The sequence below is a fragment of the Bufo gargarizans genome, chromosome 4, assembly GCF_014858855.1.
Source record: "Bufo gargarizans isolate SCDJY-AF-19 chromosome 4, ASM1485885v1, whole genome shotgun sequence".
Classification (NCBI taxonomy): Eukaryota; Metazoa; Chordata; class Amphibia; order Anura; family Bufonidae; genus Bufo; species Bufo gargarizans.
Genome location: NC_058083.1, coordinates 368701400 through 368715927, shown reverse-complemented (window position 1 = coordinate 368715927; position 14528 = coordinate 368701400). Strand labels below are relative to the sequence as shown.

The window sequence follows — 14528 nt, the reverse complement described above, 5'->3', positions numbered from 1 at the left end:
CCCCCATAACACCTTTTGGTTCAAAATATTTTTTAATTTGGCTATTCCCCACCCCTCTTGTAATTGTTCCGCTACTTGTGGGCTGCGCGGGAATGAGTTCAGTCACTTTGGTGGGCAATCCCGTCCTGCAGCGCGTGATCCCGCAAGACCTGCCGCTGTAGGTCACGGGTCTCACGGGATCACGTGTCACAGGATGGGATTGCGCACTGAAATGAATGAACTCATGCCCATGTAGCCCGCAAGTAGCGGATCAGTGGAACAAGTACAAGGTGGGTGGGGGGATGATCTGTGGGGTTGCCAGGACGGCTAGGCCCTTTGCCCATTAAGGTCAGACACACACAGGCTCCCATTCTTTTACAGAAGTTAAAGTATTGGCCAATTACATTTTTTGTGCTGGGATTCTTAAAGTATTGGCCAATTACATTTTTTGTGCTGGGATTTTTAAAGTATTGGCCAATTACATTTTTTGTGCTGGGATTTTTATGAAACAATAAAAGTAAGCAATCAATTGGCAAATGGTAAGAGGTTAATTTCGCCATGCAAAACTTTTACTGTAATTACAGATAAATGTAGAAATTGGTAAATAGCAAAGAGGTATTTAAAGGGTATTTCGTGCTTAAGGGTATACTACCCTTAACAGTACCTGGTATAATGAAATATTTTATATTCATTTTTATAACATCAGATTAATTAAGGCAGTTAAAAACATTAACAACCTAGTGTTACAGTGCACCCCAGCACCCCACAGTATGCAGTATAGCACCCTATAGTATACAGCACCACATAGTATGCAGTATAGCACCCCACACTATACAGTACCCCACCCATCCACAGAGCCCCCATTACAGTGCCCTCCACAGAGCCCCCATTACAGTGCCCTCCACAGATCCCCCCCCATAACAGTGCCATCCACAGATCCCCCCCATAACAGTGCCATCCACAGATCCCCCATAACAGTGCCATCCACAGATCCCCTCCATAAGTGCCATCCACAGATCTCCCCCATAACAGTGTCATCCACAGATCCCCACAACAGTGCCATCCACAGAGCCCCCATAACACCTTTTGGTTCAAAATATTTTTAAATTTGGCTATTCCCCACCCCTCTTGTTATTGTTCCGCTATTTGTGGGCTGCACGGGAATGAGTTCAGTCACGGCTAGGCCCTTTGCTCATTAAGGTCAGACACACACAGGCTCCCATTCTTTTCCAGAAGTTAAAGTATTGGCCAATTACATTTTTTGTGCTGGGATTTTTAAAGTATTGGCCAATTACATTTTTTGTGCTGGGATTTTTATGTAACAATAAAAGTAAGCAATCAATTGGCAAATGGTAAGAGGTTAATTTCGCCATGCAAAACTTTTACTGTAATTACAGATAAATGTAGAAATTGGTAAATAGCAAAGAGGTATTTAAAGGGTATTTCGTGCTTAAGGGTAGTATTTAACAGTACCTGGTATAATGCAATATTTTATATTCCTTTTTATAACATCAGATTAATTAAGGCAGTTAAAAACATTAACAACCTCTTTGGGGTCACTATTCAGAACAAGCATAGGTGTATGAACTTGATTTAAAGGGTTTCATGTTAACATTCACCTTCATCCATAACATAAAAAATCCAAGCTAGAGATTCAGAATAACACGATTTTTATAGTAAATAATTTGGTCAAAGGCCTCCAGCATTTAGTTGAGGAATAGATTTTGCTATTTTCTGTCTTCCTGTAGTTGTGTTCGACAGCTTTTTTTATTTTTATTAGTTTTTATTTGAATTTCACATAAAAAACACATCCGTAAAAAAACACATTACTCTAAGGCCTCATGCACACAACAGTTTTTTTTCACAGTCCGCAAAAACGGGGTCCGTGGGTCCGTGATCCGTGACCGTTTTTTCGTCCGTGGGTCTTCCTTGATTTTTGGAGGATCCACGGACATGAAAAAAAAGTCGTTTTGGTGTCCGCCTGGCCGTGCGGAGCCAAACGGATCCGTCCTGAATTACAATGCAAGTCAATGGGGACGGATCCATTTGATGTTGACACAATATGGTGCCATTTCAAACGGATCCGTCCCCATTGACTTTCAATGTAAAGTCTGGAGTTCTTTTATACCATCGGATTGGAGTTTTCTCTAATCCAATGGTATATTTTAACTTGAAGCGTCCCCATCACCATGGGAACGCCTCTATGTTAGAATATACTGTCGGATATGAGCTACTTCGTGAAACTCAGATCCGACAGTATATTCTAACACAGAGGCGTTCCCATGGTGATGGGGACGCTTCAGGTTAGAATACACTACAAACTTTGTACAAGACTGCCCCCTGCTGCCTGGCAGCACCCGATCTCTTACAGGGGGATATGATAGCACAATTAACCCCTTCAGGTGCGGCACCTAAAGGGGTTAATTGTACTATCATATTCCCCTGTAAGAGATCAGGGCTGCCAGGCAGCAGGGGGCAGACCCCCCCCCTCCCCAGTTTGAATATCGTTGGTGGCACAGTGTGCGCCCCCCATCGGGCCCCCACTTCCTCCCTCTAATGTTAGAAATCGTTGGTGGCAAAGTGTGCGCCCACCATCGCCCCCCCCTCCCTCCCTCTATTGTAATAAATCGTTGGTGGCACAGTGTGCGCCCACCATCGCCCCCCCCTCCCTCCCTCTATTGTAATAAATCGTTGGTGGCACAGTGTGCCAACCACCATCGGCCCCCCCTCCCTCTATAGCAGTAACAACATTGGTGGCAGTGTGCGGCCTCCCATTCCCCCCCCCCATCATTGGTGGCAGCGGAGTTCCGATCGGAGTCCCAGTTTAATCGCTGGGGCTCCGATCGGTAACCATGGCAACTAGGACGCTACTGCAGTCCTGGTTGCCATGGTTACTTAGCAATAGTACAACAGTAGAAGATTCATACTTACCTGCTTGCTGCTGCAATGTCTGTGAACGGCCGGGAGCTCCTCCTACTGGTAAGTGACAGTTCTTTAGCAATGCGCCACACAGACCTTTCACTTACCAGTAGGAGGAGCTCCCGGCCGTTCACAGACATCGCAGCAGCAAGCAGGTAAGTATGAATCTTCTACTGTCCGCTTGGGACATCTCCAGAAACAATGTATTAAGTCTGCTCTCTCCTCCCAACATTTTGGACACTTATCTGTTGCTCTCACTCCCATTCTTTTCAACATCCATGGAGATCGATGTAATCTGTGCACTATGAAGAATTGTGAGATCTTGTGTGAGCCCCTATCCGAGATTGTTGCGTAATTTCTAAGGGCATCTCTCCAATTTTCTTCTGTAAAGGAGTCTAGATCCTTCTCCCATTTTTCCACAGCAAGCATTGTAGTCCTTTTTCTCTTTCCTTCCATCAAAAGCCTATATCTCCTTGCGGTTGTTCCTCCACCTTCCCCTACTATAGTGAACTTATCCAACCTATCTGATTTTTCCCTTCTATACCTATCCTCCTGTACCACTGTCCGCAGTGCATTCCTAAGTTGGAAATATTTATACATCTCAATATGGGGGATCCCAAATTCCAACACCATTATGTTAAAGTCCTTCAACTTATCTTCATCAAAAATCTGGTCTAGATATTTCATTCCTTTTTTTTCCCAATCTATATAGTCCCTTATTGTTTCTAATTCTTTTAAATTAAGATTTTTCCATATCGGTGTGTAATTCAAAAACCCTTTAATCTCCAGTATCTTCTTAATTTCCCCCCATACGTATTCTACTGAATTTAATATCCTATTATCAGAATTTTTTTTCCCCAAAAAGCCTGACTCCAACACCTCTAAGTGATTACATCCCTCTTTCCATCCCCATCTATTTAATTCTTGCCTACCCACTTGACTATCTAAACTACCCTTTATGTTCCCGTATTGAGTTATTAAATAATAAAGAAACAAATTAGGGACCGCTAATCCTCCCTCCTGCACTGGAAGCTGGAGGACTTCCTTCTTTATCCGAGGGATCGCACCCTTCCAAATAAAGTCCCCCATTAGTCTATCAAATAATTTAAAAGTATTCTGCGGTATTCTCACTGGAGCATTTTGCAATATGTAAAGTATCTTTGGGAGAAGGACCATTTTTATTAGATTTACCCTACCTTGGATTGACATTGGTAGTCTTTTCCATATATGTATTTTAGTTCTTAATTCTTTTATTAGGGGAAGGACATTTAATTTTTCATATTCTTCTATATTTCCGGAGATTTGTATGCCAAGATATTTAAAATTTTCATGTTTTTTAAGAACGTGCACCCGTGTGTCTCCCTGTAATTGGCTATCTCCTAGTAATAACATATGTGATTTCCCCCAATTAATCTTTAGGCCAGAGAAGAACCCAAACTTATCTATTATCTCTATCACTCTATTAAACTGATCCCCAGTGTTTTGCAAAAAAAGTAAAATATCGTCCGCATACATTAACAGTTTTTCTTCTCCGCCCGCATATTGAAAACATTTGATCTCCCTATCATTTGTTATTATATTTGCCAAAGGTTCAATTGCAATAGCAAATAGCAGTGGGGAGAGAGGGCATCCCTGCCTTGTGCCACGAAATAGGGCAAACGGCAGGGACAAGCTCCCATCCACAACCACTCTAGCCCTGGGGTTTAGATATATTAACTGGATCCACCCTATAAATCCCTCCCCTATACCAAGTCTCCTTAATACTGCCCATAGATACTCCCATTCAATACAATCAAATGCTTTTTGGGCATCCAATGAGAGTATCGCTTTCTCCCCTGCATCTAATCTATTGGCTTCAATATTGAGGAATAACCTTCTTATATTGGAGTATATTGTTCTGCCCGGTATAAATCCTGTCTGATCTTTATTTATTATTACTTTGATAACCCTTGAAAGCCTATCAGCTAGGACTTTTGCCAGAATTTTAACATCTGTATTCAACAGGGATATTGGCCTATATGAACCGGGATCTGTTTGTTCTTTTCCCTTTTTTGGAATTAGTGTAATAATTGCTTCCTTCATGGAGTTCGGTAGGTCGCCTAATTTTCGAGCCTCGTCCAGTGTTATCTTTAATTCTGGTACTAAAACCTGGGAGAAGGTTTTATATATTTCAAAAGGAAGCCCATCTCCACCTGGTGTTTTCTCAGGTTTAACCTTCCCCAGAGCTAGATTTATTTCTGCCACCGTTATTTCTTTTTACAGATATTCTTTTTGGAGCTTAGATATCCTACTGAGGGCGATCTTGTCTAGGTATGAATCTAGCTCTTGTTTTGAGTATTGTACCCTAGACTTATATAGCTCTAGGAAGTACTCCCAGAACACTTTTTTAATACCTTCGGGTGTGGTAATTAATTTACCCGTTTTATCTTTAATTGCACCTATCCATGATTTCCCTTTTTGATTTCTCACTATATTTGCTAATATTTTACCGACCTTTTCACCCTCCGAGGCTAGCTGGATGCCTTGAAAAAGCAATTCTTTCCTACTTTTCTCTAATTGATATGTCTTCAACTTTTCCTGTTCTTCCTCCCAAACTCTCTTATTAAGTGCAGTAGGATATCTCATGCTTGCCATTCCTGCCTCTTGCAGTTTTTTCTCCAATGCCTTCCCGTTCTCTCTAGTACTTTTTTTCCAATGATTTACCTTTTTAAACAATACTCCCCTCAGAAATGCCTTGAAAGTGTCCCAAACCACAAGTCTACTGGCAGAACCGTTATTTTCCGTAAAAAATTTTTTTAGCTCCTCAGTTATACTCTCTTTATCTGAGATCAATAATAGCCAATGGGAGTTGAACTTGAACAACGGCGGAGTATTGTTTTTATTCAAGTCCAGCTCAACTGTCATTGCATTATGGTCTGACAAGGCCATAGGTATATATTTTGTCGTGATCCTATTTTGGGACATTAAATTTTTATTTCCAAAAATCATATCTATTCTCGACCAAGTTTGGTGTGTTTTTGAATAACAAGAATATCTAGTTTCGTCCGGGTTCTGAACCCTCCAAACATCTACCCAATTAAATTCATGGGCTACTTTACATAAATCTACATTTTGTGCTCCTCCCCCTCTGCTAGACGTCCTATCCCTGAGTGGATCCATAACCGCATTGTAATCACCTACCGCAATCAATATACATTCCTGTTTATTCAACATAAATCTATACAATTGATACAAAACATCTGGTTTATATGGTGGTGGAATATATATATTTGCGATTACAGTTTTAGTCCCTTCTACATAACAATGTAAAAAGAGGTATCTACCATGGTCATCAATCTCACATGCCAGAAATTCAAATTTAATCTTATTATGTATCAGAATTGAGACCCCTCTGGAGTAAGTGGTATATACAGAATGATATCCCGCCACCACCCATCCTCTCTCCAACCATCTTACTGATTCCTTATCCAAGTGTGTCTCCTGGAGGCAGATGATGGCTGGCAGAAACCTCTTCATCCACTCAAGGATAGCGTATCTTTTAACCCTCTCTCGGAGCCCCCTCACATTCAATGAAAGGATCCTAACCATCTAACAGAGGGGGAGAAAAAAAAAATAATATTTCTCCACGTCCCCTCCACCCCCCATATATACCCTCCCATCTATATAGTCCCCCCTTCTGCTAACCAGCAGTCCGGGCGACTCCATAACTTAGCATGGCTCCTATCGCCCCCCCCCCCCCCCCACCAGCCTCAGAGGCCCTCTCCATCCGCCCATTCACTAACTTCCTCCGGAGTCTGAAAAAAAGAAATCTTGCCATTGTATTACACCCTTAATTTTGCCGGAAAGAGTAAGCTATACTTTATACCTGCCTCCCTTAATCTTTTTTTGACCGATATAAATTCTCTTCTTTGTGCGTTAGTACTAAATGAATAGTCTGGAAAGAGTTTAATCTTTACACCCTGTATATAGTATTTTTCTGAGGTTCTTGCATCAGATAATATTCCATCTCGATCCTTAGATAGTAAACATTTCACCAGTATCGATCTGGGGTAGTCCCCTGGCACCCTATTTTTTGTGGGGACCCTATGTGCTCTTTCAATAGAGAATAAGGGAGAAAGAGTACCTGCTTTACTATTTTCCCTCAACCATTTTTCCATAAATTCAGTACAGTTTCCTCCCTCCGCTCGCTCTGGGATCCCCACACATCTTATATTAGCCCTTCTTGATCTATCCTCCTGGTCTACCAGTTTTTGTTCCATCTTAACGTTTGTTTGTTTTAAAAGGGCCACCTCCTTCTCTAATTTCTGCACGGATTTCTCTAGGGTGGGAATCCTTTTTTCCATCTCTCTTAAGCGCTGCCTTACTTTTTCCATCTCGGCTCGTATAACCATAACATCCGTTTGCACTGCCCCAAGCTGGGTTACTAAATTACCCATTAAATTTCCCATCCGTGAGACAGTGCAAAGTATGTCCTGCACCATTTTTACATCTGTTTCTGTGTATGTCACTGGTGTTCCCCTGTCCCCCTCTCCCCCTTCAGCTAACGTCTCATGTGTCGGATCCTGTAATCTGGCATCCACCATTTTTTCTTTTTGTGGGGATCTAAGCCCAGGTGAATTCGGGACCAGATACTTATTTAGACCCGATTGTTTAGGCCCACTTTCCAGCCCTACTGCTGATCGCCTAGCAGTACTCCCCGTGGGGCCACGCTGTTCTTCCCTCTTTTTTGACGGCATTTTAAGATCTCTTCCCTCTTTTCTTATTCCTCTTTCCCTCTTTTTTTTTCCTTTCTTTTCTCTCTTCCCCCTTCTTTCCTTCTTCCTCCTTTCCCTTTCTTCCTCCCTCCCTTCCCTTCCCTTCTCTCCTCCCTTTCCTCCCTTTCCTTCTTTCTTCCCTCTCTTCCCCCTTTCTTCCTTCCCTCTCCTAATAAAACACCTAATGGGAAAAAAAAAAAAAAAAAAAAAAATATCAAGTGTAATCCCCTTCTCAAGTTAATCCCATTAATCACAAAGACCAAGTACAATCAGTAAATTACGTCCATGGTTAGATACAAAGGTTAGTTCAGAAGGAGAAAAAAGAAGGCCAATAATATCAGTAAAAACCAAAGCCAAAGGAAGAGAGGCTCCTTAGAGAGTTGAAGCTCAGGGCCTGGGATCCGGACGTATAAGGGATACAGTCAACTAGTTGGTTAGTTCGAAGAAGTATGATACAGTTAGATATCTTGAAACCTGAGGGGGGTAAGGACTTCTCAATCGGGGTTATTAAGGGTTATACGCCAGATTCCGAACACCCTCCCCCGCTCTTTTTTCTCCACATTCAATTCAGTTCACTCTGGCACAGTCCACCCTCAATAACTGCCTCCAGTACCGGCCGGGTATCTCAATGCAGGTTCAGTGTCCACTTTCTTTTAATCTGCAGCGGTCTCAGTCTGCACCCCCATAATCGCAGCCACGGTGGCAGACTGACCACCTGTCAACTGCAATCTCAGGGGTATCCAACATCACCGCAATATTGAACCTGTGGATGGTCCTCCTCAAGTCTCCAATCCAAATTACCGAGGTGGCTGCCCTTCAGATACTACAATCAGAGCTAGCCTCACCGCTAAGAATCAGCAGATGTCAATAGGGATCAATAGGACAGGACCTCAGGAACCAACAGCAGCACCCCCGGACGCCGTCTATGTCAGATCCAAGATTCCACTATTAACAGGCAAAAATCGACCGGAGCTCCCCTTTAGCGCTGATAATTAGTACACCGCGCTCCAACTCCACCAACCTTCACCACGCCGACACTTTTGCTCTCCTCCCACAACACAAGTGCTGCGATAGCTCACCGCCCGATAACTCATAACTTCGCGGGACAGAGATCCGGGTCCGGACACCAGCGTCGGCATCTAGGGCAGTCCAGGGCGGCCTCAGCACATCAGACTAGCGACGGTCGCGGCGGTCAGGCATTCCAAACGGCGGTGCGAGCGGCCAGCGTGCCGGGGGGGCGGGGGCGGGGGGGGGGGGGTGGAGCCCTAGCGTCCCACGTCAGACGCTCTCATGCGTCCACTGATCTTGCCTTTCTTACAGCATGTGTGTTCGACAGCTTTGCTTCTTCTCATAATATCACACACACACACTTTGTCAGGATATTTTAACATATATAACTACCGTAATAGTTTTTATGCATGTTGGAAATCTGGAGCCTTTGTGATGACGCATTATCTATGTGGACAAATGTACCTAGCAGGTTCAGTTGCCATTGGTTTACAAAAAACACCCTATTTAATTTAAATAGTTCCAATGGGAGCGGAAGATCACAAGCTGTTAAAAGATTAAATAGACATCCTCTTGTTTATTCCTCATATATTCCCCTGTAAAATGTTATAGATTTCAAATTGTGATCCTTAGGAGAATCGGACAAGGAAATCTTTAGATTTGAAAGAAGCCGGAAAGTAGTGATGCTGGAAAGTTTGAGATACATTGATGTGCTGGTTTATGAATATTCTTTATGCCTCTCTTGTTCCCATTTTTATAGGTCAGAATATGTCATGGGTGCTGAAGGCAGTATGGGTCCACCAGGTCAAAACAACATGGGGGCTTCAAACAGTGATTCCAGCATGTATTCACCCAATCGATATCCAGGACAGCAAAGGTGGGCAGTTTATTGTTGCAAACCAAAGTATTTTGCCAATTATTTGCTGAGTTTTCTGTCGTTTTGGGCTGGCCTGACTGCAATTTTAGTTACTTAGAGGGGTTGGTATTTATCATGTAGAGAAACTTAATACAAGGCACTCATTTTTCCATCACATTCTACCTTGGGTGTTGCTAGGGTCTTAAAAGATCAGGGGCACAAAGCTCCGTTCACAGTATATGCTGCTTGCCCAGCTCCTCCACTAATAGTATATACACAGCTCTTCTGCTCACAGTATATACACAGTATCTCCTCCGCTCACAGTATATACACAGCATCTCCTCTGCTCACAGTATATACTGCATGCACAGCTCTTCCACTCACAGTATCTACACAGTATCTCCTCCACTCACAGTACATACACAGGATCTCCTCCGTTCACAGTATCTACACAGCATCTCCTCTGCTCACAGTATCTACACAGCATCTCCTCTGCTCACAGTATCTACACAGCATCTCCCCTCCTCACAGTATATACACAGCGTCTCCTCTCCTCACAGTATATACACAGCTTCTCCTCCACTCACAGTATACACACAGCTTCTCCTCTGCTCACAGTATATACTGCATGCACAGCTCCTCCACTCACAATATCTCCTCCACTCACAGTATATACGCAGCATCTCCTCCGTTCACAGTATATACACAGCATCTCCTCTGCTCACAGTATATACACAGCATGTCCTCTGCTCACAGTATCTTCACAGCATCTTCTCTGCTCACAGTATCTACACAGCATCTCCCCTCCTCACAGTATATACATAGCATCCCCTCTGCTCACAGTATATACACAGATTCACCTCCGCTCACAGTATATACACAGCATCTCCTCCGCTCACAGTATATACACAACATCTCCTCCGCTCACAGTGTATAGACAGCAGCTCTTATGCTCACAATTATGTACTAAGCCTCCCCTAGCGGTATATACAAAGTTTTTTATGAAATATAAACTATTTGACAAAGAGACAGGTCCCATAAGCATACTGTCCTAAACATGGATGGTGGTGAACTCATATGAAGCTGTCCTGCCGTGGTAACACAGCTCTCTGCTGTTGTGATAATGGACCATGCCAGTCCAAGGCCTTTCACACTGCACCACTGAAGACCTAGGCAGATACAGCAGGACAGGCAGCAGTAGCTCTGGAATCTGCTTGTTCTGTTTGGGTAAATTCTCCTGCAGGGCTGCGTCTGGTCCTTGGTTGCTAGGCCTGAGTGAGGGGCAGGGCCTAGCAGAAGTCCTGCTTCCTGCTCTTATACTGAGACACCAGCGCAGGGTTGCTGGCCAGTCTCACTGCACTTCAGCCAGGGCCACAATGGACCCTATCCTTGCAGGTTTAATGTGCCCCTGTCTGATGTCATTTAGAGCCACACTGCAGCCCCACACTGGTAGCTCAATATAACTATGAAAAAAGCTGCCAGTGCAGATAAAAATACAGTCATCTGCCAGAGTTTCAGGGCACTGTGCTTGTAGTCTGGGGCCCAGGCCCCAAATCTGCATGCCTAGCAACACCCCTGAATTATACACTACACCCTTCTAGGGGTTACGACGATCCTGCAAGCCAGCAGCAGTGGCCGTGCTTGCACACTGTAGGAAAAGGTGCTGGACTTCTGCTTGTAAGCCCAATTAGGGACAGCTTGATGCTAATGTCTGTAAAGCGCTGCGGAATATATTAGCGCTATATAAGTGCATAAAATAAATACATTTGCTGAAGTGAGACAGCCGCTTTATTAGTAGTTTTGATTGTGGAGAGAGGCAATTTCCTACTTGCACGTTATTTCTTATATAACACAACTTGCAGATTTTACTTAGTGCTCCATAATGCAGCCCTATTCTGCAGTAAATCAATACACAATGAAATACAGCCTAAAACTAAAGTGTAATTGTTCTTCAAAAACTCTTCAGTTTTTACTCATAAGCCAATTATTCAACAAGCAGTTAAAATCTAATAAGTCATCTCTGAAAAGATAAAAGTATTGTTCTTGATCTTGTATGGATTAGACCTCGGTGTATAGATAACATTGTCTTTGCCCTTCAATTATAATAAACTATAATAAACGGAATGCTTAATGATTTTGTTATTATATGTGTAGGCTGTAGATTTTTCAACTTAACACTAAATCACAATGCATTTCTTTTCAATGGCCTAAAGTAAAATAGTGAGCTTCTAGAGAAGACCACCTTTATTGCAACAACAATACATGAAAGTCTCATGCTATCAATAGATGTATGCAAAGAAGTAGAATAGGAGAGAGGTGTTGAATGGGGGTGAAAAGTGAATATCCTATCGTTCAGATGAATTCTTTCTAGTTTCCTTTTTTTGAAGTGCATATACTTTCAGCAACTTATTAACAGAGAAAATGCTCATAGAATTCTTTTTCCAAAGCTTGAAGGGAAATGGAGAATATTTTCGCAAACAATATTTTTCCAATTGCATAAGAAAGAAATAGATAGAAAGAAATTTTCAAGGTTACAAGAGTTTAAAATACAGCATTTAAGCAGGAATTTAAGTAGACCCATACAATTTTTTTTTTTTAAACATAACTTTGCTTTTTAGCTACAGTAAGCCAATGTTAATACATTGTTAAATTAAAAAGATAATTTACTAAGTAACTGAAAAAATAAAAAAATAAATCTGTATTTATGAATGCAAACATACTGGTGCCACTGTTTTCTTAAAATACAAAGGCATGGTCTTAACGTTAATATCCACCTTTTAACCATAACGCTTTCGATTTGAAGGTTCTTTTGTAATATACCGTATCTCTATCTCATTTTTCAGATCCAGAACTCTAAATTTCTTGCATGAAAATAAAACGGTTAACCGTGTGACTGCCTGCAACCACCACTAGGGAAAGCACTGGAGTTAACTGTATACTATTTTACTATGGTGTTTAACCACTTCAGCCCCGCTAGGTGAAACCCCCTTCATGACCAGGCCACTTTTTACACTTCGGCACTACACTCCTTTCACCGTTTATCGCTCGGTCATGCAACTTACCACCCAAATGAATTTTACCTCCTTTTCGTCTCACTAATGGAGCTTTCATTTGGTGGTATTTTATTGCTGCTGACATTTTTACTTTTTTTGTTATTAATCAAAATATAACGATTTTTTTGCAAAAAAATGACATTTTTCACTTTCAGCTGTGAAATTTTGCAAAAAAAACGACATCCATATATAAATTTTTCGCTAAATTTATAGTTCTACATGTCTTTGATAAAAAAAAAATGTTTGGGCAAAAAAAAAAAATGGTTTGGGTAAAAGTTATAGCATTTACAAACTATGGTACAAAAATGTGAATTTCCGCTTTTTGAAACGGCTCTGATTTTCTGAGCACCTGTCATGTTTCCTGAGGTTCTACAATGCCCAAACAGTAGAAAACCCCCACAAATGACCCCATTTCGGAAAGTAGACACCCTAAGGTATTCGCTGATGGGCATAGTGAGTTCATAGAACTTTTTATTTTTTGTCACAAGTTAGCGGAAAATGATGATGATTTTTTATTTTTTATTTTTTCTTACAAAGTCTCATTTTCCACTAACTTGCGACAAAAAATAAAAAATTCTAGGAACTCGCCATGCCCCTCACAGAATACCTTGGGGTGTCTTCTTTCCAAAATGGGGTCACTTGTGGCGTAGTTATACTGCCCTGGCAATTTAGGGGCCCAAATGTGTGAGAAGAACTTTGCAATCAAAATGTGTAAAAAATGACCGGTGAAATCCGAAAGGTGCACTTTGGAATATGCGCCCCTTTGCCCACCTTGGCAGCAAAAAAGTGTCACACATGTGGTATCGCCGTACTCAGGAGAAGTTGGGGAATGTGTTTTGGGGTGTCATTTTACATATACCCATGCTGGGTGAGAGAAATATCTTGGCAAAAGACAACTTTTCCAATTTTTTTATACAAAGTTGGCATTTGACCAAGATATTTTTCTCACCCAGCATGGGTATATGTAAAATGACACCCCAAAACACATTCCCCAACTTCTCCTGAGTACGGCGATACCAGATGTGTCACACTTTTTTGCTGCCAAGGTGGGCAAAGGGGCACATATTCCAAAGTGCACCTTTCGGATTTTGCAGGGCATTTTTTACACATTTTGATTGCAAGGTACTTCTCACACATTTGGGCCCCTAAATTGCCAGGGCAGTATAACTACGCCACAAGTGACCCCATTTTGGAAAGAAGACACCCCAAGGTATTCCGTGAGGGGCACGGCGAGTTCCTAGAATTTTTTATTTTTTGTCACAAGTTAGCGGAAAATGATGATTTTTTTTTTTTTCTCTTTTTTCCTTACAAAGTCTCATATTCCACTAACTTGCGACAAAAAATAAAAAATTCTAGGAACTCGCCATGCCCCTCACGGAATACCTTGGGGTGTCTTCTTTCCAAAATGGGGTCACTTGTGGCGTAGTTATACTGCCCTGGCAATTTAGGGGCCCATATGTGTGAGAAGTACTTTGCAATCAAAATCTGTAAAAAATGACCGGTGAAATACGAAAGGTGCACTTTGGAATATGCGCCCCTTTGCCCACCTTGGCATCAAAAAAGTGTCACACATCTGGTATCGCCGTACTCAGGAGAAGTTGGGGAATGTGTTTTGGGGTGTCATTTTACATATACCCATGCTGGGTGAGAGAAATATCTTGGCAAACGACAACTTTTCCCATTTTTTTATACAAAGTTGGCATTTGACCAAGATATTTTTCTCACCCAGCATGGGTATATGTAAAATGACACCCCAAAACACATTCCCCAACTTCTCCTGAGTACGGCGATACCAGATGTGTCACACTTTTTTGCTGCCAAGGTGGGCAAAGGGGCACATATTCCAAAGTGCACCTTTCGGATTTTGCAGGGCATTTTTTACACATTTTGATTGCAAGGTACTTCTCACACATTTGGGCCCCTAAATTGCCAGGGCAGTATAACTACGCCACAAGTGAC

General features: G+C 42.1%; 1 protein-coding gene across 7 annotated transcripts in view; it reads left to right on the top strand.

The window, feature by feature from the left end:
- The window catches only part of ARID1B (AT-rich interaction domain 1B), a 645879-nt gene that overhangs the window by 608373 nt on the left and 22978 nt on the right, over positions 1-14528 (top strand). For all 7 annotated transcript variants that reach the window (XM_044289093.1, XM_044289092.1, XM_044289095.1 and 4 more), the window contains one exon: positions 9421-9537. In XM_044289093.1, coding sequence (XP_044145028.1) covers positions 9421-9537 — 117 coding nt within the window. The remainder of the gene's footprint in view (positions 1-9420; positions 9538-14528) is intronic.